General features: G+C 39.5%; 1 protein-coding gene across 2 annotated transcripts in view; it reads right to left on the bottom strand.

Moving 5' to 3' along the window:
- Positions 1–24,985, bottom strand: part of LOC108025654 (uncharacterized) — a 40,775-nt gene extending 15,790 nt beyond the window's left edge. The window contains exons 1-2 of one of the 2 annotated variants that reach the window (XM_050889066.1): positions 24,831–24,985; positions 19,329–19,992 (exon numbers count right to left, since the gene is read on the bottom strand). In XM_050889066.1, coding sequence (XP_050745023.1) covers positions 19,329–19,377 — 49 coding nt within the window. In that variant the 5' untranslated portion in view covers positions 19,378–19,992; positions 24,831–24,985. The remainder of the gene's footprint in view (positions 1–19,328; positions 19,993–24,830) is intronic. The other variant, XM_017096196.3, reaches the window with a different exon arrangement.
- Between the last annotated feature and the right edge of the window lie 1,527 nt (positions 24,986–26,512).

The following is a 26,512-nucleotide window of genomic DNA, read 5'->3' as shown; positions in this document are numbered from 1 at the left end:
GCTACCAGTAGATTTCCCACGTCCCATAGTTTTGGTTGTTTCTACGAGGTCTCCACAGACTCAGAGGTTTATTTTTTGTGTGCGTGTGTGTATATATAAGGATGTTTGCTCGTTCGTTTTGGACAACAAAAAGTTGCAAAACTAAAATTAGTAAACTGGGCGGAGCCGAGAGTTCTGAGTGCGATGCGGTGGCCTATAAATGGGGAAATGGATCCCAAGGAAAAGTGTGCCAATTGTAGAAGTTATGGGTGGGAATTGAAGAATGGCCCAGCAGCCTGGCATATTTCAATCTTCACATTTTTACAAAGTGCTAATTGCTGAACAAAACAGGCAGAGGTCTTGGGTTACGAAATATAAACTAGAAAAACCCAGTAAAATTTAAAAATAATTTTACTTAGATTTTATTTGTCTTACACGTATCGCTTTTTGAGTTTTAAAAAAGCTAAACTGTTGGCCTAAAGATCATTAACGGCTGGCAAAACGACAAGAGGAAAAGGGAAAACAAGGACACTTCACCTGCCACGAAGGAGTAGCGGCCAACTTACACGAAAAACTGCAACAAACACTTGGGCAAAACTTTTCTCATTTAACGTCGACTCAAACTGAAAAGCTACTCAAAATCTATTTGAGTTGCCAGCGCTGCCAGCGACTTTTTGCAATGGAATAAAAACCTTTGGACACTTTTGCAAAACTAATAACAAAATATTAAGTTTACACAAATTCGAAAAAATAAATAAAATAAAAATGGAGAGGGGGAAAACTTTCTCCTGCAATTGACAGCCATTAAAGTTGTCCGACTTGCGGGCCAATATCAATTTTAATGTTCATTTTCAATTGCAGCGTTTAGGGCGAAAAACTTTTCGCTGGCATAAATATTATTCAGGGCTTTATTTCAATTTTTTTTTTACCAGCCATCAATGTTGGCCTGCATATGCTGCAAGGGAATGTGATGAAGGGGAATTTGGTATCCTTAAGATACTTTCACATCAGCGCAAATGTCGTCGCATAATGTTTAAGAAAATATATATTTTTCCCATTCGATGCAATGTCGCTGCGTTGTTTTTTCCACATCGTCTGCTTATTTTGCCAAAGTCAAATATTAGCTGAAAAGTTGAGAAAGTTTTCTCAAGCAATTTTGCGCTTACATTTTACGAAGGAGCAGCAGCAGCGGAGGCAGCAGAGGCATCCCGGCAACTTCACGCTGGCTCCTGGTCTATCTGTCAGGCATTTCCCTCGGTTTTCCTCTTGGTTTTTCCATGGCTTTCCACTGGGCTTCCCCAGCTTTTCCGCCATCAGCCCCACAGATCCTTATCCCGAGCAGCTGCCTCGGCATCCTTCTTGCGTTTCATTTTCCCCCAAAGTGCATTAAAAAATATTGTTGCTGCATGGTCGGATACGAACAGCGCGTATCATTTTTGATAAAATTCATGGTAATTGTTTCAACTGTGAATTTATCGAAGTTTTTCATGTTACGCACAAAACTTTGCCAAAGCCAACCACTGAGACAGAGATCCCGAGATCCCGAGCAGGAGGAGCAGGCATTGCTTTTTATGGTTCAGTGGGGAGAGATGGTGCTTTTCGGGCGGATTGAATGGAGAATGGATGCTTTCGACATCGACATCGACACGGCATTGCTGTCAGTTAGCTGCCTCAGTTTGACTTCCCCAACCCGCCGAACGAAAGTCTGCTCCAATAGTATGTGGTTGTCTGGCATGAGTGAGGAGGAAATTAACTCTTTAAATTCAACTCCGGTTCAGAGGTTTCCTTGGCGAAAAATATATTTGCAGGCTGTTGAACAGGAAATTTAAATAAATACTACTAAAAAGCAGGGAATTTAAAAAATAAATAGTTTAGTAATAATTTAGGTGCGTTTCAGACATGATATATTTTTAATCATTAACTAAAAAATAGCTTTTTTATTTATTAACAACTTAAATATTTTAAATAATACCCAAATTAATAAATATGAAACCAGATAACATAATTTTTTAGAAATATATTTAAACAAAAATCTATAGCACACAAGTTTTTTTTTTGTGTTTTAGGGCTGTCATGGTCTGGCCCAAAGTACTCGAAATCCAAGTGAACTGTCACAATTGCAACATTCTGGGACATTTGTTTGTTTTTTTGGCCAGACACCATCCCATGTGCTACCTACCAAGTTGCATATCTCTCTCGTAGATCGACTCCCCGGTGCCAGTTTACTTTGATCAGAGTTTATCAGAGGGAAAGACCCTTCGGCCACATCAAAAAGAATAGTAAAGTTGGAAGTTTTAATTTGGAAGCCCGAGCCCGAAACCCCCAGCAAACTGTCTCGATGCACAGGGCCACAACATTTACATTAACTTCTGACCTTATCACAACAAAGCCAATAGAATCAATTTGGGCGTCCAAAGAAAACAACAGGGTAATGCTGATGGCAAAGGGGCAGTGCCACTGCCAGATGGAAATGGAAATGAAAATGGGAATGTAAATGGAACCAGTACGGGGAAAACGGAGTTTGTCTCACTGGCAGGACATACAAACAATTGTGTGTATCATTGGCAATAAAACAAACACCAAAGGTTCAAGTTTCCCAACCGAACTTGTGTACTTTTGCATACAGATGCGTACTTATGGGGCTCAGAGTGGTCACCACACGTATTCTCGGCTCTGGGGGACTGGAAAAGCTTTTCGAAAAAGAACAACTTTAACAAAAATGCAGGACAAGGAATCGAAGGATATTTAATGTGACAGTACACCAGGGCAAAGAGCCGTATAAAATATAGAAATGCCACTTAAAGCTGTTGAATTTATATATTGGGTGACATTTTAAATATATTGTATAAATTTTCTCTATAAATAAGTACTATATTTTAGCAAGTAATAGTAGTTTTATTCATTGCTGTAAATAGCTTAGCACGCAAGCAATTGCCACCTTATTGAATTAGCAATTGGGGATAAATAAAGCGAACGACTTTATCATGGTCCGACACCCTCCGAAGCATATTTCATGGTAAATTATTACAAATGTACGTGGCTCGGTGGCACATAGGGAAAATGATAATACAATAACAGGATTGGGGCAAACTAAAGTAAAATTTAAACATATTTTCTCCCTCAGCTGGGAGTTTGGGTCGTAGGAGTAGAATGGCGATGGTGTACAAGGCTACGTGGCTTTCTTGATTCAAAGTTATGACTGCTCAAGACGCGGCCGGCGGCTCTAAAATTTATTGTTCGCTACTATGAAAAACTGCTGCGAACGTGGCCCAGGCACTTGGCTGTGCAACTACACGAGATTATGATTAATTGTTCGGCGCCCGCTCTACAAACCGAACACGAAGCAGCCCCCAACCACTTGAATTTACAGTGAGACATCAAAGGGTTAAACGTTTCTTAGAAACTACAAAAAGGAAGGTAAAAATGGTAAATGTCAAGTGTTAAATAAGGACATCATAGATCAATTCATTTATTTGGAAATACAGTAATGATTTTAATTATAATATTAAAAAAATCCAAAGGTATATAAGCACTAGTATTAAACTCGTTTATATGCAAAAACTATTTTTATAAGAAAAATAGTTATTGATAATATGGACGTTTTTTTACTGGACTGGCTTTTGAATGTATTCTTGAAATTTTAAAAACGGTTTTATATATTCAGATCTAAGGAGGGTTCCTTTCATAACTAATATCAGAAAGAGGAAAAATAAAACCTATTGGTCTATTAAAATTATGATTTTGTAAACATTTCCCTCATAAACTCTATAAAAAAGAGAAATACTCAAAACTAGCTTATTAGTTTATTACAATTATCCCCAATCTGAATAAACATTTACATATATATGTATTTTTCTCGCACTTTTTTGTCGAGCTTCACTGTACTGGGTGTGGGCGTGGCACGTGTGACACAAGCGCGGTCGATGACACAAAAAGCATGCAGCTTGGGCATACGGCAGCTGCTTTGGCTCAGCACATAAATATGGGGCCGCCTGACAAAGCCAAGGCATTAAAAATTAATTTACCCCCGACCAGGACTGGCTTACAGGAAATAAGAAACCAAAATAGCTGGCGCTAATATTTCACGCTCATTTTTACGTAATTTAAAAACATCAAATATCCAATTAAACTTGCCACAAGCATTCATCCTCAATTTATAATAGTTACAAACTAATTAACTCTGATCCCTCGTCCGGGCAACGCGGGCTGCCATCAACCACAAGCAATGCCGAAAATGCGAAAATAATTATTAACAAAAATTAAGTCAAATTATAGCGGAACCCAAAATCCAGCTCCTCGCCATGGCAATCCAGCTGAGAAATGAGACGTGGAAAAAATGTTTAACTTTCCCAACAGAATTAAAGCGCACCGCAAAGCCAAACTTATCCCCCCGGCAAAAAATGACTTTTCGGCGGGCCGAGGAAATCTGTTCGCAACTACGGCTCATTATAGACGTTGTCCTGTTCTGTTTGTTTACTTTAAAGCGGGGGATGAGCCAAAAAATTGTGACAGAATTTGTAAAGTCATGGAATACCTACTGTGGGTGTTCTATGTTCTGCACTGCTAAAAATTGTAATATTTTTGTGGGGATACCTCTTAAGTCAATGCCTAAGTTAAATAAAATACAAACGACCAAAGTATATATGTTATTTAAAAACAATATGTAATACATTTTGAACAGAATAATATCTAAAGGTTCTATAGGGACTTTTGTTTGATTGTAACATCTTTAATACATTTAAAGTATTTTGTTAACTTTAAAATTCCATAACTATAGATATCGAAACATTAGGGTAATGGTAAGTGTGATTTATTATTAGTTAAAATAGGTTTAAAGTAATCTAATAAATTTAAAAACCAATTGTTTTTAATGTCAAAACCTTGAGATATGTATCTTTATTATAAAATATCATTAGTAGGAATTTGTGCACATTCTGTGAAATGACATAGGAAATCTTAGGATTTTATCTAATCAGTAGAATTTTCCCCAGTGATGTCCTTTTGTCCAGGGCCCAATGCACGTGGCTGCAAAACTTCATCGGCCACAATGGGATGGCCTGGCTGGCGGGCGGCAGGACGATGGGGAGCCTGAGCATGTGCGTAACGTTAATGGAATTAGAAAAGTTTTTAAGCAAAGCTGAATATATGAGTGTGATTTTGATAAAAAGTCGCCCACTATGCCGGCAGCGTCGAGGTGCGTATGTACGCTGGCGTAGCGCAAAAATTGCGTAATGAAAAAGTTTTGCGTGTTTTTCCCCCGCCTTGCGGAAAAGCTCCCTCTGCACTACCACTTATACCCATACCTTGGAAATCTTTTCAGCACGCATATGGATGGGCCGAGTATTTTTCTGACATTTTCCCGACTTGCGGCGAAAAATGGTGCAAAAGTTTTTGCCAAACGCAAATCACTGTCAATGGCAGTCGTAGCTTTGGCAAATAACCAAAATTCACGGCTATTGGCATGCAGAGTTTGAGAGCGTCTCCAAATCACAATGCATTATGCCCAAGGCCAGAATATTTAGGCATCAAAAAGAACAACATTTTAGCACACGAGCGATTTTCGAGGGATTCAATGAACTTAATTATTGGTATAAGGCAGGTAGCCCCGGCACATAATTGATTCAAATTGATAAGCCGCTTTGCAGAAACTTGAAATTGCTTTATCGACCACTCTTGCGATACATTTTTGGGATACTTTGTTTCCTAACAGGCTTTTAACTTTTACTACTAATAAGCTTATATTTTGTTTATTTCATTTTAAAATTTTGTGTGGTTTTGCTAAGGAGCTGATTAAATTAAAAATCTTTGAGTAACTGGATTACCAATGAAAAGAAGTTGGTCTGTAAGAACGTAAACCATTTTAATGTTTAATTTTGTAAGAAGGGATATAAGATTTTAGATGCAATTTTAAAGCTTCTCCCAGTTTCTTTGGAAACTTTTTTCTTTTCATGGCATGCAATCATTTAAAGATATGATCAAATATAAATATTTCAATTGTCTTCAAGTCTATACCTAAAATCAATTAATTCCCACATTAAAGTATATCTTAACTACTTGTTAAGACAATTCCATGAGGCGTCGAAACGACAATTCCATTTATGTGCTGCCATTAAACGGAAGTAAATAAAATTAACGACTTTTTAAATTAAACCATTTGATTTTACTGCCAAAGTTTGAACATATTTTATGGCCACTAATGCAAATCGAAATGATGCAAATGAAACTTGAGCGGCATTTAAAGCTTTTCCTTTGGCATTTTCTTTATATTGAAGTTGTTTGGGTGAGTTTTTCAGTTAGTTTCCGACATCTGTAACAGGATACCGATTCAGGAGATGAAATCAGATGAGATGCGAAAAGTTTGGCAGTGTTGGTGTTGCTGCACACATATCAAAGTGCGATATAAAAAATCAAATTTATATTTATGGGTCGGCGCCAAGGCATCAGACGGCTGGCTGGTCAAAAGAACTTTGCCGCCCGGCCGGATGGAATTATAATTTCAAATTTTCATTCTGACTGCTAATAAGGGAGTGCACTTCGAAAAAAAATTATTACTTTAAAGGGGTAGTTGCTCTAAAGAAGTTTTTAAAAATAATTGTACAAGTTCCAAAATCTTAATCAATTTAAAAAGCCTTTTACTAAATTTGAGCAAGTGGAAAAACGGTTTATTTTTAGGAGCTTAAAACGTTTTATGTTTTCATTAATATCATTTTTTTAATATAACCCTTTCCTAACCTGAGTTTTAAACATTTTGTTAACAGGCTAACAGTATGGGTAACCGAAACTAATTAAATACTTTTTTCAAATTTAAACATTTAATTTACTTAAAAATTTACCCGAATATTCTTAGTTACAAAATAGTACCTTTTTATTTATAATTTTTCCTTCTAGTTTTTTTCTCCGTTTAGATTGAGAAGTTGAGCCAGACAAACGAGCCGTTGGCCTTCAAGTCCTTTGGTCCCATCGTCCTTCCGTCTGAAAGTCTGCGTGTAAAATTATGCCCGTTGTCTGCCCAGAGGCCATTACGATGGCATTCGATTTCGATTTCGTTTAGTAGCAACAGCGGCAAGCTGCTTTGGCAACACTTACAACTTTCGACAGTTCAAACGGCCGCGGGGTTGGTCGGCACAATTGTGGGAAAATTTCGTTGGGAAATCGGGGGAAAATCGGTGGAGGGGCCGGAGTGGGTAGCCAAGCGCTGCGGGACACATAAATCATATTTCCCCAGCTAGAGTGGTTCAAGGAGCTGCCATTGATAAATGGAAAGGATCAACTTCAAGCGGAGCCGTGTTACAATGATTTAACAAAGGACAAGTGGCGAGTCCAAATAAATATTATTCGCTTGCAAGCGATTTGCATTTAATCGATGAAGCTCTTTAAGAGGAAATAAAGCTTGACGTTGAATTAAATTTTGTTTTTGGTAAACTAATAAGGCGTAATACGAAAATCTTAGAAACTAGAGGCGACAATTTAATCTGTGCATTATTAGGTTAAATAAATCGTTTGGGAACTGCATTTAATAGCAAATTAAGGAGATTGATATCCCTATAATTCGAAGACACAAATATGGGTGCAATAAATAGTATTGGGATATTTTCAACTAAAACATCTAAATGCACATGTTAATTAGCCATAATTCAAGACTCAACACAAAATAGACCGATAAACTAATTGTTTATGATACTCTTTGCAATAGAAGCCTCGTTAAACGCGGGGTTAAATTTTTTATATGGTCATTAACATTTCGCTGCAGACAGAAAGCATTTTTCCATCGTTTTTTCTTCCCCTAGATTTGTATTTTTTCGGTTCTGTGTTTGCGGTGCTTAACTACATATCGATGTGAAAATGGAAAAAATATTAACAGCTGGTTTTTATGAAGCGCGCTCAACTATTGCCAAGTAATCCCCGTTGTTATTGATATCATTATCATTATTATGGTTATTTTCGGGTTTTTATGGCCAAAGTTGGTGCTACGCTTGGGGTCTCGCATAAATGAATTTAATTATTTCGGGGAATTCCCCACTCGAGCACCCCATTCCATTCCAAGTCAAACACGGTGTGCTCAGCTGGGAGACGGCATTAATATGGATGCTGGCCGACCTGTTGCCTAATGGCTTAACAAATCTGGCTGAATAGCGGGAATAATTACAATTACCACGCGGCGTATACGCAACATCGTAGCGTGTGTGTGTGGCGGAGTGGGTTGGTATGTAGGACGAAGTTTGAGTGGCTTTCAGGGGAAAAGTCTTGGCGCTACGAAGTGCCCACGGCATGACGGTCACATTGTTGGCATCAGCCATTGTTGACAGCCAAAGCCGCAGTCACACTTGCCACAGCAGCAGCAGCAACAGCAGCAACACCAACAACAAACACTCGGTGAAAGCAACAGCCATGCAACGCCAACAACACAAGCACACAAGCGCCAGCGGGCCAACAACAATAACAAACAGTTGTTGACATTTATGCCGGCGAATGTCACATGCCAGGCACGCCCCTCAGCGCCAAACAGCAGAAGGTACACTCCGAAAAAAAATTTGAAAAACGAGTTCTGGAAATATTTATATTCCACTTTTTAAGGAATAGTCAATGGCTCAGATAGATGGTTTATAAGATAGTGGGATAAAAAGGGAGAAGATAAAAAAAAATAAACTAAAGCTTATTAAAGATTCCAAAAGGATACCCCTAAAAATAAAAAAAATTGTAAATTACGTTTAAAAAAATATTGATCAAATTTTAATTTACTTAGAAAGGAAGTCCCCTGTTTTTATACTTATTATAAACGGTTATACATCAAAAGTAATACATTTAAATTTGAAACCCAATTTCCCCTGGATATATTATACCATTATATTATATTTTATGTAAATTATATTATATTATAGAAAAATACCCTAAGTTTTTTCTCAGTGAATGCGAAGTTAAGCCGACCAGGGTAGAAACAGAAGCACAGGAACTACAATGCAGCCCCTCGGCGCTATGGGAAAGTGATGGAGAGAGTCAAGGACAGCTTTTAGAGCTCCAGTTAAGTCTGTAATATTTAAAGTTCCTGTTTTAATACAAATAGCAACAGCTGTACTTAAACTATTTCTTTAATTACTCAACTTTTAAACAAATAAGTTTGCTGGATATGATAAAGGAGGATTAACTTCAGTGTAATAAAATACCATTAACGAAAGTAAAATTAATTTTGAATATGTAGAAAGAATTACAATATTTAAAAGCCATATTTAATTTAAACATTTTAAAATCCTATTTTTTTGCTTCGGTTAAACAAATTAAAATGAAGATTAATCCTTTTTCCTTAAAAAGCTGAACTGCAAATCCCATTCAATCATAATTTTTGTCACAATCTATTTGTCAGCGGTAAACTTCGAGAATTCCTGCAGTTAAGCCAGTGTGGCACAGTGCGTATGCGTAATGCGACTTAAAAGCACTTGGCATTCTCTTTTTGGCTTAATGTAAAACTGTAATATATTTATTAATTTAAATAATGGCCGGGCCAAAAGGAGCAGTCTGGCGAAAGGCGTAAAGAAACGTAAGTACATCTCCGCCTATATAGCCCAGAGTCCTTGTTGTTGTCCTGAATTTATGTTGCTTGTGCATCGTTGTTATTTTTCACAATTACTGTGTCTGCGTATATGCATGGCATAAAGCGAGTTTATGGCCTTCTGTCGGGTGATATAAATTAATAAAATATTTTAATTAAATGCGGTCGAATACTGACGAATTGAGTTATTACACTTAGATAGGCTCAGGCAATATTTTCTTATTCATTACAGCAGAGCACGTGAAGGCACTTTAAGATTAATTTCTTTACTCACACTGCCCTGGTAATCCTTTGAGATCAATCAAAAGACTTGCAGTTAACCTCTGACATTTAGCACACACTTAGCACAGTTAAGCCGTAATTACTTAAACTGTCAGGCCAGCAAATCAACGCTGGCTATACCAGTATGCCAATCCCAAGTCAATTGCCAAATGACACAGTAATTACTTTCAATGATGTGGTAACATTTTTACAGCTTCTGGGGGGGGGGGGGGGGGGGGCGATGGGGCGATCTCGACAAAACATTAACAGGATGTCTGGCTGCAGCAGCTAACTGGGCAATTTGCTGCAATCCAGTTAGCTGGAAAGCTGCTGAGCAATTTGCCCGGCCATTATTCATGGCACATATTGGTCCAGGAACCGGAGACCGGAGTATCTAGTTACCACCACCAAGACTGCCCGGTCAAACGAGCGGCTAAAGTGGCAAATCTTTGTTCACACCTCTGCAAATCCGGGGAAAAGGGGCATCGACTCGATTCGATTTGGCTCGGGTCGCATGTGTTTGGCGAGCTATTTTTATGGATTCCTGCGTATGTCCTTTTGGTCAACCTTAAAAGTGTTTTCCTCTACATAAATTTGCTATAAAAACCATTTAAACGGAAGCGTTTCAAACATTCAAAGGGGAACCGCTGCCAAATAGTACACTGGGGGAAAACCATTTTAAAAAAAATAAAAAATGTTAAAAAAATATGGTATAAAATATCTTACAGATATATCTCTGCTCAAACGACATTACATATGGAAATTATAATTGTTGATTTTTTTTCGTATATATATTTTTTTTTCAAAATATATTATTCTGAACCAGAAAAATATTTTATATAATTTTTAAAGTAACTGTGGAATTGAGTAAATTTTAATTGGTTTGTATGGGAAGACTCACTACTACAAATTAGTCCAAAACAAACGTTGGCATTAAAAGGATTTTATATTAATATTAATATCGATGTCTACCTTAAAAACTGTTTTAGACTCTTTTAATATTTCTAGTAATTTTTCGACATATTTATTCTATATTTCTAGTAATTTCCTAATATATTTTATTGTAAACCTAAAAATATATATTTAAATTGAGAAAATAGTAGTTTTCTACTCTGCAAAATTCTTAACTGCTTTCAAATCTATGTGATTTCTCAGCTTTAATAATATATTTTCCTCAGTGCACCCCAGAATAAGAAGGAGTCAAGATTGGGCCCCAGTCTGGACACATGGGTACGCTCTAGTTGTCGTTTGACTTGTGGTCCGGTTCGGTGCAGACCGGACCGCTCCGCTGGCCAAATCTAAACGGCTTCAATAAAGCAAATTATCGTTAAAATGCTGCTGCACATAAGAAGATTTACGATTGCTCAGCTCGTTGCTCGTCGTTTAAGATTGGGTTGGGTTTCTTTTTTTCTGGCAGCACAAACAGCACCAGTAGTTGGGGCCTTCAGGAGGGGAGTGGGAGAAGCTTTGGCCATGATTCGGTTTTGGTAGCTTGTTGTCCGTTGTACATTTGCGGTTCCCCTTTTCGTTTGTTTACTCTGCTGCTGCTCTTGATTTTTGTGCTTGAATCCTTGAATCGTTTAGTCGAACCTTTTCGCCTTATCCCTTTGCCCTTTTTTCCTTATCCCCTAGCCCTTTTCCCCACACTTTCCCTATTTCGGTTTTTGTTTTCCTGAGCTTTTTGGGGTCCTACGTTCGATTCTCCCTTTAGAGGCGAAATGAGCGTATGACCAAAACAAATAACCCACAAAGTGAGATGTTCGGAGGGAGCTCCCATGTGCGTAAGTGCACTGAAATGAATCTATGAAGTTTTAGGGGGTGTATCTCTAAGGCACTCACAAAAACTACTATAGATTAACTTTCAAATAGAAAATATTTATGTTACAATAAAAAAATGAAATTTACAAATTGTTAGGGTAAAAAGGGTCTAACTTTAATCACGGAACTCATAAAGTTCATCCTTTAATACATTTTATAAACGTGATTAATTTAAAAAAAGTAGTCTGTAAGATACATTTCAACACTCAAATCGAAGTTCTTCCCTAAAAAATATTTCCTTCCAACATAAATCATATTTTTCCCAGTGCATCTGTGTAGCAGTGCCACATGTGTGTGCACATCCCGTATTCGTTGATTTGCAGTGCCATGAATGCTTCAACGCTTCTGGCCACAGCTGGTGCGCAAATCTCACACAGTTGGTTATTTGACAATTGATGATAGCATCAAGATTGGCTCGCCAAATGCACACTATGCCAGTCCCAATCCCACCCCCATTTTTCGCTGTGTGTGCGAACTAGCGAGGAGCACGTGACCAGTGGCAATGTCACGAAAACTACGGTGAGGGTCTGGCAATTAGCCTTTGACCCCAGGTTTGGGTGTGCGAAGTCGAAATGAAAAAGGTTAAGGCAATTGATTCGCTGGTAGGCATTCAAATGGTTTGTCTTGATTGCCCAACTAGGATAAAAAGTTACATGTAAAGAACAAATATTTCAAAACCTAGTGCTTTTTTGAGTCTAATAAATACTGAAAACACTCTAGCTGACAAATATCAAAATCAAATACCATATTGCTTTAATTTTGTTTGTTACCGCCATGGTAATACATTCAGACTCTCCTCCCTAAAAAATCAGGCTTATCTATTTCTATTTTTACATACAAATGCCACATTAGCATTAACTTTTGTCATTGGCATTTGTGGTTTTAGGGGGCTAAAAGGTTTTTCGTGGCTTCTATTAAAATTTGGGCAACATTTGATTGCAATTTAATAGTTGCTATTCGGCCGAATCGGCCACAAACCATTTCCTGGACGAAAGGGGCTGGCATTATTAATTAGTGGTAAATTTACATAGCAGTTTATGGGCCATGTGGGGCTGCTCTTTTGGCCATCGTCCAGCTGAAATGCCTCTGGCATCCGGAATTTTCGACTGGGTAGCCGTTGCCTCTTGATCAGCGCTAATGAACTATATGCCAAACGCCACCCCACTTTTGTGCCCCCGGGTGTCGGCTTTTTCCCACGGCCGTTATCTGTGTTAATGCATGCGTTTTCTTTGTCTCCTTTATCGGGACTTCCTGTCATTACTCCTGCTATCGTCCTGTTCCCAGCCTCCCAGGCTCCGCGCTTCCGTGTCCGCGCGTTACCTTGTCATCCTGTCCGGTCCTGTACTTCTGGCCTTTCCTCGATGTCCTCGCACTCTGGCTCCTTCGTTTAACCGTCCTGGGCCCGCGAGATTACAGCACTCACACTGACAATAAAATCCGACTCAAAATAAAGGGGGTGTCTCGAAGTCCAGGGAACAAAATAAGGATAGCCACGGAGTATTCCAAAAACAGTAAATTTTAAAAAATTTTACTTTTTAAGATTCATAAATAGTATTAATTTTTTAGATCTATATCTAAAATAACATAAAATTATGCCTAACATTTTCTTTAAAAGTAAAGATTTGTAAGTATTTTATGGGCTGATTCGAAAAAATGGCTCCCAAGTGTATGGGATGTTTTTCCTTTCATTATAGCTTTTCTTTCGAATTTCTCCCAGTGCATTCCCTTGCCCAGTGGCCATCAGCAGGTCCCCTTTTACCGCCTCCCAGCCCATTGCTTAATTTCGATGGCAATTATTTATTTAAACCGCCTGTCGCCCTTTCCATTCGAACATGGCTGGGCTTAATTGTTTGACTTGGCGTCTCTGAAACTATGGCCGGCCGCCCCACCCACTTCCCGTTTTCCCTTGATTTTCCCACATTTCCCTACTTGCCCGGCTTTGCCGGTGCCGCTTTGACAACTCGTTGACCGTAAATTTCCAAGTTTTTCATTAGGCTGCCTGCCAGTCCCAGGCGAGACTTTCTGCTCGGCTTTCTAATCAACTTGGCCGCAGTTTGTCGCGCTTTTCCCGCAGCCCCTAGCTTTTCCAGCCTCCTTTGTCAGCCACGCCCCCCTGAAGGAGGGGAAAAGTTTTGCACCTCCCATTCCAGCATTCAGGCATTCTGGCATGTTTAATGAAAGCGTTTTCACTGCGATTTCATTTCATTTAGTCGCCTCTTTTGCCGCTCCACGGGCCGTGCGCCTTCATTCATTATGCGCCGCTCAGATTTGTAATTTACACCTGAGGCTAACAAGCAGTTGAACAATGCGAGCCGCGAGGGCAGTTATTTAAGTTTCCGAGCAGGGGAATTGGCCCAATCACAAGTTGTGCAAAACAACATGGGGAAGGCGCTTGACAACTGGGAGGAAAGTTTTCCATTAACTCGGGAATATTTTATGTAGTTGGGGAAATAGAAAAAGGTCAAATAAGGAGTTGCAGAAAACTCTAGGGTTTACAAAGTAGAAGGAAAGGGTTCTAGAACAGCACAAAATGTATTCTTTCTATATTTTTAGATCTGAAAATATGCAAAAATCAGAGTAACAAAATTGTAGCTTTTTATATTGATTTAAAGACGCTCTCCTGAGTTTTAAACATTCTGGTAAACTTTGTTTTATTTTTTTAAAAGAAAACTTTTAAAAACTAATACAATGCAGAAATAAGTATTCTATAAACAAATGTATTTGTAGTAGGTAACTAAGTTGTATTTCAAAGAGGTGATGATGAGGACTTCATGCATATTATTTCATGGAATGCATATACTTAAAATATTTGACATTCGGGCTGGCTAAGCATTAAAAAGGGAGAAAAGCCAGCTTAAAAGCTTAAAAATCCCTTACACACACATGCGAGTTTATAGTCCTCCCTCTGATAAAGCCATCCTAATTCCCGGCTCCCCGCCCCCTCCATTTTCCGGGACTAGGCCAAAATGTAAAATGGCTGGCTGCAATTATGAGGGTGGCACAGAGGAGCGGCACCGTTTCCGCTTGCTGGGGCAGTTTTCTGCAGCAACTGCAACTGCTGTAAAATGTTTATGATGCTTTTATGGCAGCTGCCCTCGGCGACGGATGGGAAGGGGGGTTGTGCAGGAAGGGCAGGGGGCCTTTCGAGAGGAACCCAGAGAATTAACAATATGAATATGAATTATAAATATATGCAAGGCTGTCCCGCCATGAAGTGCTAAATGGCTTATTACGATTACAGCCATTGTGCTTATTGTACTTTTGCCATTTGCCAGCAATTTAAAGCCATTTTCTTGTTTACACGACGGCGAACAGAAGTGGCAACAACAGATTTCTCTGCCATTGACGTCATGCGGTCCCAAATCCATCATACGCCACGTGGCCCAAGGTCGAGCTTTGTTCGCATATTTAAATTTCAAATAGCTTCCCCTTCCCGGCGTTCGCATGGCTACTTTTTCACTTGTGCATAATCTTTAATTTAAACAAATGCCGAAAGCCAAAATAAAGACCCACCAGGATCTGCACCCGGGCCAAAAAACCTAAAAACTGAACGTGTCGTGCGAGCCAAATAAGCCGCATAAAATAGAAACAAAAATATCGCATATAGTATAGCGTAAAGCGTTGTGGATATGGTCAACGGTCCGGGCTTTAGGAGCAGAACGGAAACTGTCGTCGAAATGGTCTGGGGATGTGCAGGAACCAACCCTATAGTGGATTTTATTAAAGCAATCCGGCTTATCGGACCTTTGGTATATTAAAGCTGTGTATCTTGGCAAAGTACAGAGTTACTTGAAATGTGCGGGAATAAAGTATAAGAACCTGATTAAAAATTAATGAAATGGTTGATAAGGGTTTTAGGATTAGGTCCTCTTATACATGTTATTATTGGTAAAATTATTTGGTATAAAACCTAAAAAGGCATATTATTAAAACTTATTTCTTCCAAATTTCAAAGAACCCTGCCATATATTGACCTAATTTTGTTAAATAAGTTCATATTTTGTTCACTATTTTGATATAAATGTGATGGTATTAAACTTAGAGCATTACAAAGTCGATCTTGTACATAAGTCACTTGCTTATTTGTTTTGGCCAGAGTTCCTCGTGCAGTATTTTCGCAAATTCCATCAAAGCCGCAGCGGCTTTGGACCTAGCTGTTGGCCACTGCGCCCAGCGTCTCTTGGCCAACGTTGCTCTGCTGTTGCAGTGGCTCGAAAGGAATTGGCCGGGAAGTGAAGGGCAGGATGTTCTACGACACATAAAATACGTCCTGTGAAATTTGTGGCTCGCGTTGAATTTCAGTATCGCCCTAAACTGGAAGTTTCGGGCGGTGACAAAAATAACTTAAAGTTTGATAATTAAACGGGGATCTTCTCCTTTCATTAAACATATGTGGCAACATGATTTGAAAAGAAGATGGGAATAAAAAAATGTATAAAACAGCCAAGAGCTTTTGTTTGGCTATTTATAATATTTTCTTAAATTTCAGTCAACATTTAACGTTGGTAAACCAAAAATTAAATACAGCTTATAAAATTCTAATACATTGGTAAAGCACTTCAGTAATTCCTATATAATCTTTTATTCTCGTAATTGTTGTAAAGTAGGCTTATGAGATCTTGACCTGGTCAACACGTTTTCCACCATATCTTTTCTGGAGCCCTTGGGTTTGACTTTGGGTTTTCGGCTGCCTTTTCTCTGGAAGCTGTTTGTTTTGTTAGAAATTTATTTATCAACGCTTTTTGTATTTCCGCTGCGGCTAGCTGGCTGGGTCGTTTGGCTTTTTGTTTATTTTCATACACTTCCTCATTTTTAATTTATGACAATGGCCCCGGCTTTTGTGAGGGCCACGCCCCCTCAGACCGCCCGGCCGCCCTGCAGTGTTATTGTAACTGATGCTCTTATAAATGGCCTCTGCCCGTCAGACAGAATTTTCGTTTGTCGCTTTTATCGCAGAGACCGGAAAACGAGCGGATGGGAAAGCGGTGGGGGGAGGGGTGGAAAATTCAGGAGCACAGGGGTGGGGGGCAGGGGCAGAGGCTCACGTACACTTTGTATTTCCGTTGGCCCCCTATTGTCCTTGACAGTTTCATTATGACAGCTGGCGGGAGTCGCCTTCCACACCCATTTTTCGTTGATTTCGGTTTTTGTTTAGTTCCGCATTTGTGCTATTAAAGTGTCATCTTGTTGTTGCTGCTGCTTTCCCGCTTGGCTTCCACTAAAACAATGGCCAAGTGTTGGCGCTGTTATTATTATTATTATCATCAAACGCGCTTCCTCTTCCGCCGCACAAAACGCAAAGATAATGGCCGAAAGACAAGCGACGAGATAAAACGCTGCCATTCATGCTCTTGACTGATTTTTAGTTAATTTCATTGGCTTTGTGTTGGCAGGGCGGGCGGGAAGAGGGGGGGATTATTGCGCAATCAACCCTTGGTCATTTTCCACTAATTATGGCAATCCCTTCAACGGACTTAAGACTCCCCTTGCTGCGTCTTTAATTGGGTATAACATTTAGTGCTCTCTAACAAATATTTACGATCTGCATTCCTCAGAAAAATTGAGTGAATTATTCGAGTATTCGGGAAAATGTCAAAGAGAACAAATAATAGTAAGGGTTAATAAACACAAATTAAGAAATATTTTTGCTTAAAAAAAACACTGATTTACCTACTTATAAGTGGAATATAAATCAATTTAATATGTTAGAGCACCCAAAAAATCTTTAAATTTAAGTTTTAGCTTTTCCAGAATCTAAATAGCTAATATCATCATAATCCGCGTATAGGAAGTATTTTCTTTAATAATAACAAAAATCAGGATATGCACATTTACTTAATTGAAATAAATTTACGTCCCTGGACGGACATTTTGACGGCGTATGGCGAATATTACGAGCAGTCAGACATTTGCGCATTTCGGGCTGGGATTGGGATTCGGATGCGTTGTATTAAAAGCAGGCAAGCCGCTCGGGATTTATGGCTGCAGCTCACAGCTCGCCGTTTCGTCCTTTTCAGATTCGAGGTGCCAGATCCTTGGGCTCAGTGGCCGGGCGCACATAAATATGCAATTATTTTGCATTTTCCGCTCTTGCGCTCGATTTTTATTTTCATTTTTATTTATTTGCAGATGGCGTTTGCCGCGGCGTTGCGGTCTCACGCACATTTCGCCATGTTTATGGCACTCGCGACTTTCGGGCGGCGACAGCAAATTGACTTTTACACAAAGATGCGGGTGCCCCACGCCCGCCACACATATCTCTTCATGCGACATATTTATTTGTTGATTCATATATTTATTCTTATTCATATGCATAATTTGCATTTGACATATTTTTATGGAGCCTGTTCGGCTGGCGCAGAGAAATCAAAATACTTTATTCGGCAGGCAAATGTTTCAATATTGGCTGGCTTTATAATCACCAGAAAATCTCTTCGCATCTGGTTATTTTGAGCCATTTAAAGTTCGGTTATGCTTTCTGCATTGAAAAAAACGGAAAAATGGAAAGTAATTGATTTCTTCTCCCTTTTTTATTTTTTTTATTTTGTTTGTTTTTTCTATTTTTTTTATTAGTCTTTTTATTTATTATGCAAGCTAATTGTGTCACATTTTTAATGCTTGTCATGACAGCCTTTGTGATCACAATCCAAAAATAATTGTCAATTAGTTGTCGTTTTCAAAAGGGAAAGCCAGCTAAATCAAGAATCATGGTCATATCTGTTTCAAGATTGCCGAGCCCAAGGATTATCTTGCAATTTAGTCTGAATTTTTCGAATCAATATTTCGATTTCTAAGCCTTTTGTATTTTCTCCTCTAAATATTTCACAGTCGAAATAGGAAATCCTCAATGCACACATTCATGTTTATTATTTTGACAAATATGCTTGACGAAATTCCGTAATTTACATGTTGGAAATTTGCTCTTTTGTATATCCAAATGGTTTTCATGGGATCTTTATGCACTCGGCCATGTGGAGTGGGCATGTGAGTGAGTGTTTTAACAAATTGAAATGCATTGTGAGTGCTGTCGAGGGTTTTGCCATCGTGTAATTTGGGTGCAGCTTTGGTTATTACTTATTGTTGTGTTTTTTTGCCTGCACAGCCTTTTGTGGCATCGATAAGCCTTTGGCATATCGCATTTTATTTGCCAGTCAGGCGGCAAAGCTGCAAGAAAAATGTTTGTTCATTTAAGATAAATTTATTGTAGTTGTCGATGCAAATTGCAACATTTATTGAATTGTTGCTGCCATGGCTTTCGTGCTGTGCTGCTATTATTATGATTGCCAGTGCCTGCGCTCGTAAATAGTTGTGCAAATAAATTGTGAGCGCAAATAAATCGAGGCGAGCGGGCGAAAGCCGAGCGTTTATGACACTTTCGGGCTGGGGCGGGGCTTACCGTTAATCACGTTCATAAATTTCGAACAGCTCTTTATTCTGCACTGAGAAAAAGGGTACTGACATGAGTTGGGTGAAAACCTTAAGATACAATCATATGGATTTTCATACCATCTGTCCAAAAAGTCTAAAATATAGATTTCTATCTAATTTGTTTACAAACTAAATTAATAAATTAAATAGTTTTGTATTATTTAAAATAGCTATGTTTGCAACCTATTAAGTCAAATATATAATTCTTTTGAATAGATTTTTATTTTCTTCCAAAATTGTTTCCCTTTAATTTATTTACCACCTTAAAAAATGCAGTACATTTTCCCAGTGCACTCACCATTGAATGTGGCCAGCAGCAGGGCACCAAGCAGGCGCAGCAGGCTCATCTTCAAATCCTTTCCAATTTACTTGTAATCCAGCGCCGAGCTGCTAGTTTAATGCCGCTCCCGATGAGCCTGGGATTGAGTCCTAAACGGAAACGCGTTTACATTGCCGCGATAAGAAGCGGAAGTGCTCGGCTCAAGGAGGCGCTGCCAGGAAGTGGGGTGGCAGGAGCAGCAGCAGCAGACTTGGGATTCCAGGATCTCAGGAAGCACTGTGCCCGACGGCTGCCAGTTTGACTGCCTCTAAATGCGGCGCGCCACCCGCTGAGCTTTCCCTGTTGATTTTCGCTCCCTTTGGTTTTTCCTTTGTCTTCGCGGGGAAAACTCGTTTCATTGCTCGGCAACGCTCAGTGGCTGATGATATTTATGGCCGCGCTAGTTGCTCGTCGTAGCTGGCTGCATTTTATTGGGCAAATTAACGCCGCTGCACTTCGAATGCTGAAAATGCAGCTCTTTCAAGGAGTTTACATATTAAACCCGCTTTTGGCTCATGCATCATATCGTGACTGAGAGTCTTTTGCTGGCTTACATGCATGAAATCCACGTTAAAGATTTATCGTTCTGGGGCTCCACGTTGCTGCTGTGAGTGCTCTTGTTGTTGTCTTTATGGCTTTGTGGCTGCACGGGGAAAAATATTCAATTAAATTCAGATTGAGAGGAAGAGGATAAAACGTATTGAGAGTAATATTAAAGAGAATAACTTCAATTCACCTCCAGAAAAAAAGTAAATAAAATATGTACTTGTTCCCTGGTCTAAAAATAAAATTATTCTTCTATATCACATTTCAAATTTATAATCCACATTTATTTTGATCTCTGTACACTGTTGCGTTCTAGGAATTTGGCGTCTGTCTCGTCGCACGACTTTCAGACGTTGGCTTTGGCCTGTTTTAGCATTGGCTTACGGGCGAGACGAGACATGCAGAGCAGGTTGGCTTGGAATGCCATCCCGGATCCCACCTTCCAGCTTTCATTCACCAGGTCCCAGATCCCAGTTGCCGTGACACCCGTGACCCATGTGGCGTATACGTCATGTGGATTGTCTTTGCGACATGCGAGCGGCCACAAAAGTGAGCCAATGCAAGTGGAAGGGTGAATCTGAGTCCTGTTTTACTCTGTTTTGCGTTATGATTTTGTATGGCTTAAAGGAAGCAGGGAAAATCTTTATGAAAAGCGAGAAATGTGGGATCAAAATTCCTTGAATTTTATATTTTAAATACATTTAAAAGGAATTAAGAGACATTTTATTTATGTCTTTTAAATTATATTATTAATTATAAATGACTATTACCGTATGGATAGTTATCTGACTTTCTTAAGGCCTTAAATTGACTCAAATGGTATATTATCCCTTGGTTTTCCGCCAGTTTTCCAGCCAATCCATCTTGTGCCATCTCTTTGGCTCCAGCACACAGGAATGCCAGCAATTCAAAACTCAATCTGTAATACACTGCCGGGTACTTGGGCTCATTCGCTGCTCAGCCTGCCACTTTGTCCGCCTTGAGTCCCACGCCAAATGTCTGACAAATCGACAGTTGTGAGCTGCAGGTCCTGCCAAGGGGCCTTTGGACCGGATCTTCTGGCCGGCGTTGGCCGGCGTCAGAAGTCATCCATCAAGGACATGGAACAGGTCACCGGAGGATGAGGATGCGAAAGGGGCGCATTCAACTTTGCATGAAATTGGCTGTGTTTAGGCCAGCGGCAATGGCAACAAAGCGAACTTGGAACGAGTCTAGTGCACAGAAAGATAGGACTAGAAAATCTAAAAAAAAATAAAATAAAATACAAAAAATTAAAATTTTATTCAAACGAACAAATAAGGAAATATATAAAAATTTGCTAACAGATTTTGGCTTCATTGGGGTAGGTCTATTTTTTTAAATAAGATATAATATATCCTTTTTATCCGGCTCCGGATTTTTTCAGTGCATTGAAACTTTTCCTTGGAGGGAGTAGAGTTTGCCTAGAAGTCGGAGAATGGGTCTCTCCACTTGAGACTTAATAAACTGAGCCCGCCGGGCAGCACGGTCCCAGAAAAAAAACACCAAAATGCGAGTACATGTAAATAAATAAACGCTTAACTCTTTTCAAAGCCAAGTTCGTAGAGCCAAAAAAATGTATGTATGTAAGTATACGGGAAACGTTGTTGCCCCAAAAACAGCGACGAGTTTTGTGCATTATTTTGCCTAAATCCCCGGCGGCATTATCATCAATTCATCATCACAGGGGGCGTCGGCAGAGGGGGCGTGCCAAGGGGCTGAGCAATGTGGCAGTTTAGCTGCCTGCGATGCCTGCTCTGTTTATTTAATTTCGACAACAAAAAAGTGCGCCAGCCAACAAAGAAGAAGACGAAGTGAATGAGTTGGTCCGAGTCTCCTGCATATGTGTATGTGTGCTCCTGCCAAATGTGCTGGTGTGTGTACGTGTTAGCCATTGCGGCTGTGGCAGCGTCACCAACATAACCATAGCCACAACTAACGCCAAGGGCTTGAATGCGACTGGGTGTGAGTATTACACTTTGGGAAAGTAAGGGTTCTAGATTCAGTTAACAAATTAAATCATTTTTTTTAAATAATTGTACACTTTGAAAGCATTTTAGAATTGAAAGCATTGAAAATAGGACTAAGCGTAGGCTCAAAAATGGATTGATGCTTGAAATGTACTGCTGCTTAGTTTTTAGCATCCTTACCGAGCAATTTAAAAATTAGTTTTTTAGTAGTCCCCCGCAAATGAATACCATATTTACTAATCTTAGGCACATAGTTTTTTTCCAGTGCCTGTAAGTGTGTGTGCTTTTTTTACACTCTGCTGTTGCTGCTGCTGTGGCTTTCTATGCCCAAACAACAGGCGAGCTAACAGCAGCACATGAGTCAAATAAATTACCCCAACATTGTTGTTGGCAAATTTTTGATGGTTTAATTTTGTGGAAAATAAGTTAAGCCGCTGCTGTGGCGGCCATATAACACACACACAGGCACACATGCACAGACACACTTGCACACCAGTAATACTCGAACGCACACATGAGCAAATACAAAGCATGCGAAAACCCACTCCGCAAAAATTGTTGCCTACTTTGCTGCGCCGCGTATACGCAATAAAATAAACGCGTCGCAGTTACATTTCCGGCCTGAGAAAAATAAAACGGCATGGAATGGTGGCTCAACTCGGCTTCTCGGCACATTTTATGCCGCATTGCCATTTTTATTTATTTATTTTTATTTGCCTTTGGCTGCCGCTGCTGTGCGCCCTTTATTCGTTCATTTATAAATTATTATTGCAAAACACTCTGCCTCCACCTCTGCGACGACTGCCTAAGCATTTCCCCACTTGAATTTTGAGGAATTGTGTGTGTGCATTTCACTTGAAAACGCGGACATTGTTTGCTTTAAAAATGTATGAGTTAATGAGTTTTGGGGCTGGCAAAATAAATTAGCCGAATGCTTGAAAATCTGTTCAAAGCCAAGGCAACGGGGCTCAAGTGGAGCCAAAGTGAGTGGAAACCATCTATCCACATTTCATCCATTTGCTTGTGTCTTTTCATTTTCAGGATAAATTTGGACCTGTCGTTTTTTGCTTCCCTTTTTTATTTTAATGTTCTTGCCATGCATGGAAACTGCTTGTATTTTTTTTGCTCCTTATTCGGCGAACTTGTGCGACGGCTGTTCTGAATTGAGCCACATCATCATCATCCACTTTGTCATCGTCATCGCCATCATCATCATCATCTGAGCCTGATGGCTGACATTGTCAAAAGGGTTTAAGTGACTATACTTGAACCAGGAGAATCAGCAGCAGTAACGGCCAAAGCAGCAGTTGAAAGTCCTCACCCCTAATACTAGACAAATATGAATGCTTCGGTGGAGTGGGTGGAAGTCTGAATTCTGAGTGGTTCGGGAAGTGGAAAGTGGGCAGAGCATGACAAGGAACTTCCACACGTTGCCAGGACGCAAGTTTAAAGCGAGTCCTGCGGCGGTGCAAAGCGGAACGAACCATAAAATGAAAATTTAATGCGATATTGATTTCGTTATTCCATAAATAATATAGAAAATTGTGCTTTGTTGTGAAAGAACCTCGGCGTTTAAGATGGAAGAAGGGAATGCAATGGTGGGATAGAGCTCAATGTTTGGGAATATTTCATTCGTTCAACTTTTGAAAGCGTTTACTAACTATAAGATGAAATTATATTTAGTGTTTGTATTCCACCTATTTATATGCTTACAACTTTATCATTATTTGCAAGAAATAGTATTTCAATATGCAGTACTTTATTCCATATTATTTCCTAATTAATGCAGGACCATATAATTGGGAATACAGCAAATGCTACATCCCCTTAAAGGTTCATCCCATGCCCATCCTCTTTTGAAACCTCCCCCAATCACGTTATTTAACACTCATCAAGCTGCTGATTAAGTCACCTTCGAGTGGTTAACTTGTCCACTTGAATAAAAACCCACAATTACACACCGCCCACCGAGTCACTTCAATCACGCCTTTCGACCCCAAAAAATAGCCGACAATAAACATTTAATTACCGGCCATTGTGCCGTGTTCCGCACGGTAATTTGTCAAAGGGTCTAATTAAAAACATGTAAGCGCCTCGAAAAATCCAAAATCCTTGTCAGGCATCGACACTTTGGAAAAAAGAGGCTCTCGCATTTAAAAGGTGGTAATGTTCTGTTGAGGGCTGGTTGGAGCATTTAAAAAACACGCAATTCACCTTCGTCATTGTCATGTTAATTAATTTGCCGACACTCAAGAAGACAAGTGAACACGGTTGCCAAAAAAAAGAAAAAATTAAATATAAGGGGTCGGCCAAAAGTGTCAGAAGCAGTTGGAAAAGCCAAACTCGAGTGGCAAGGGTTAAGTCAGCCCGCCTTTCACACTTATTAGGACATTCTGATGGGCATCGATTTAACACAGGGATAAAATATGGAGGTAAATTAAATGTTATGATACAAGAAAAAAAAACTTGAATCGTTAACGTAGTTTAAATTACCGTAAAAATAAATTAAATTTGATTTTACAAGTAAAGTAAATCTGATACACATATAATGCATCCAATCTTATAGGTATTTCTTATGAACTAAACGTTCTACACATAAAATGCAGAATTCCGCAATTCAAAACACTGAAGGAAATTCATGTTTTCGAACTTTACAAAATAACTTTACAAACGCAAAAATGTTCTTTACAAGTTTCTAGATAGAGTTCTGTGAAATTCTGATGTGCTTAAATATTACGTTTAGGTAGCCTGAGCTAATGCCTTTCTTATGAAAGCATCGCAATTGGAACCTTTTAAGCCTGAATATAAAATATTTTTTCTCAGTGAACACAACAACAACAACAGAGTGGCCGGCACAGCTCAATGGCTTTGGCAGGGTTCATTGCAGACGGTAAACCGGTAGCCGGCAAACGATAAAATGGGAAAAGGCCGAAGCACTCACACAGACCGGGCACTCACATCTCTATATAGGGTCCTTCGTTTCGTTTTGTTTGCCTCCTATTTATGTAGTACGCGGGATATTTCGTCTTTTTTGGTCTACAGCTTTTACGAACGCGTTGCGTATACGCCGCGTGTGTTTCGCGCGTTGAAAACCCCTGCACGCACAGCAGGCTTTTCGAGACTGAAGCACCGATGCTGCGAACCTGCGGCTCAGGATTCTGATTCCGATTCCGCTGGCAGCGAGCAGAGCAGAGCAGCCGGAGCAGCGCTGCGGCAGAAGGACGAAGGACGAGGGAGAGCGGGCCATCGCTGATGTCATGAGCAGGTCCTTTCAGCCAGATTCCCTTGGCTTTCGCCGCCGCCGCCGAAGAAGAATCTGTGGGCCCAGTCAGTCAAGCGGCCATACAGTAAGGCCAACATATTGTCGCAGGGCAGCATTCTGATGCTGCTGATGCTGACGAAATCAAGGACGAAGTTAAGCACTTCGTGACAGAATCAAGAGTCCCGGCCAACTTCGTGTGGCAAGGAGAGCGCTTCTCTGCTTTTCCGCTCTTTTGTAGCTTTGTAGCCTGCATTCTCTTCGAGTGTTTTCTCGTTTCTGGGTCAGTTAGGCGAGACGGTTTACAAGGCAGACAAGTGCTAGGATAACCTTTATTTTTAAGAAATTCCTTATTTTATTTAGAAATATTTTTTAATAATTACGGTTTTTTTCTTTGAATTTTTAATTTATTTTCAAAACTTTATTTTATTTTGTTTACCTATCTAACATTTTTAACGGCTTATCTTGGCAGTCTGTTAAGTTTCAGATCTGTTATGTGGCTGCCAAAAAGTCTCCAAAATGTTAGCACCCCAAACACGGACCTTACATTTGCTGTACTTTAACAGTTAAAAAAGGATGTAATGTTAACAGTATAATAACATGAGAAAGAAGGAAGATTAGTACTTTTGGTTTTATTTTTTCTTGCGTTCAATATGTTGATGTTGAAAAGTATTCAGGCTTAAAACCTTTGAAAAGTACTTATTCTTACAATTTTATGAATAAAAAATCTTATTCCACATTAAGATGATAACATACTTCAACTTATAATTACTATGTTCTAGTACTATAATCAAAGGTACACATAAGCACATAGTTTAATTTAATATAAGCTCCCCTAGGCGAGATAATGTAAAGGTAATTGGTGAGACGGAAATAAATTATAAGTTCCCACTCGACTTAAGGCTATTCTACGGGCTCTCCAACTGACAAAGTCTGTGCCCTACAGCGCTATAGCCTAAAACCTATAAAGGATACAATCGTTTGTATGCATAAAAGGACAACAGGATCTGTGACTTGAAGCACACTCACTCAAACTCACTGGCACTCCCACTCTAAGCCGACACTCAGTGGACCAAAGCCAAAGCAATTACGGCCTCAGACAATGGGCATGGAAATCGGGGCTTTTAACATTTTTTGATGGCCCGCAATAAAAGACGAAGTCCCAGCCCGATTCCGATCCCTATCCCTTTCCCCTCCTTTCACTTGCAACTAGGAAAACTAACCCAGATGTATCCAATGAAATACGAAAAAGAAAAGCGACGGCGGAAAGGGGAGCGCTGAGCTGAGAACTTCACGTAGCCAAGAAAGTCGCGTCAAGTACGTTTGGATATTTAATGCCATTTGGGGTCGTAAAAATTTTGAGTGTATCT

This window comes from Drosophila biarmipes, chromosome 3R (genome assembly GCF_025231255.1).
Source record: "Drosophila biarmipes strain raj3 chromosome 3R, RU_DBia_V1.1, whole genome shotgun sequence".
Classification (NCBI taxonomy): Eukaryota; Metazoa; Arthropoda; class Insecta; order Diptera; family Drosophilidae; genus Drosophila; species Drosophila biarmipes.
This window is presented reverse-complemented; position numbering and strand designations above follow the sequence as displayed.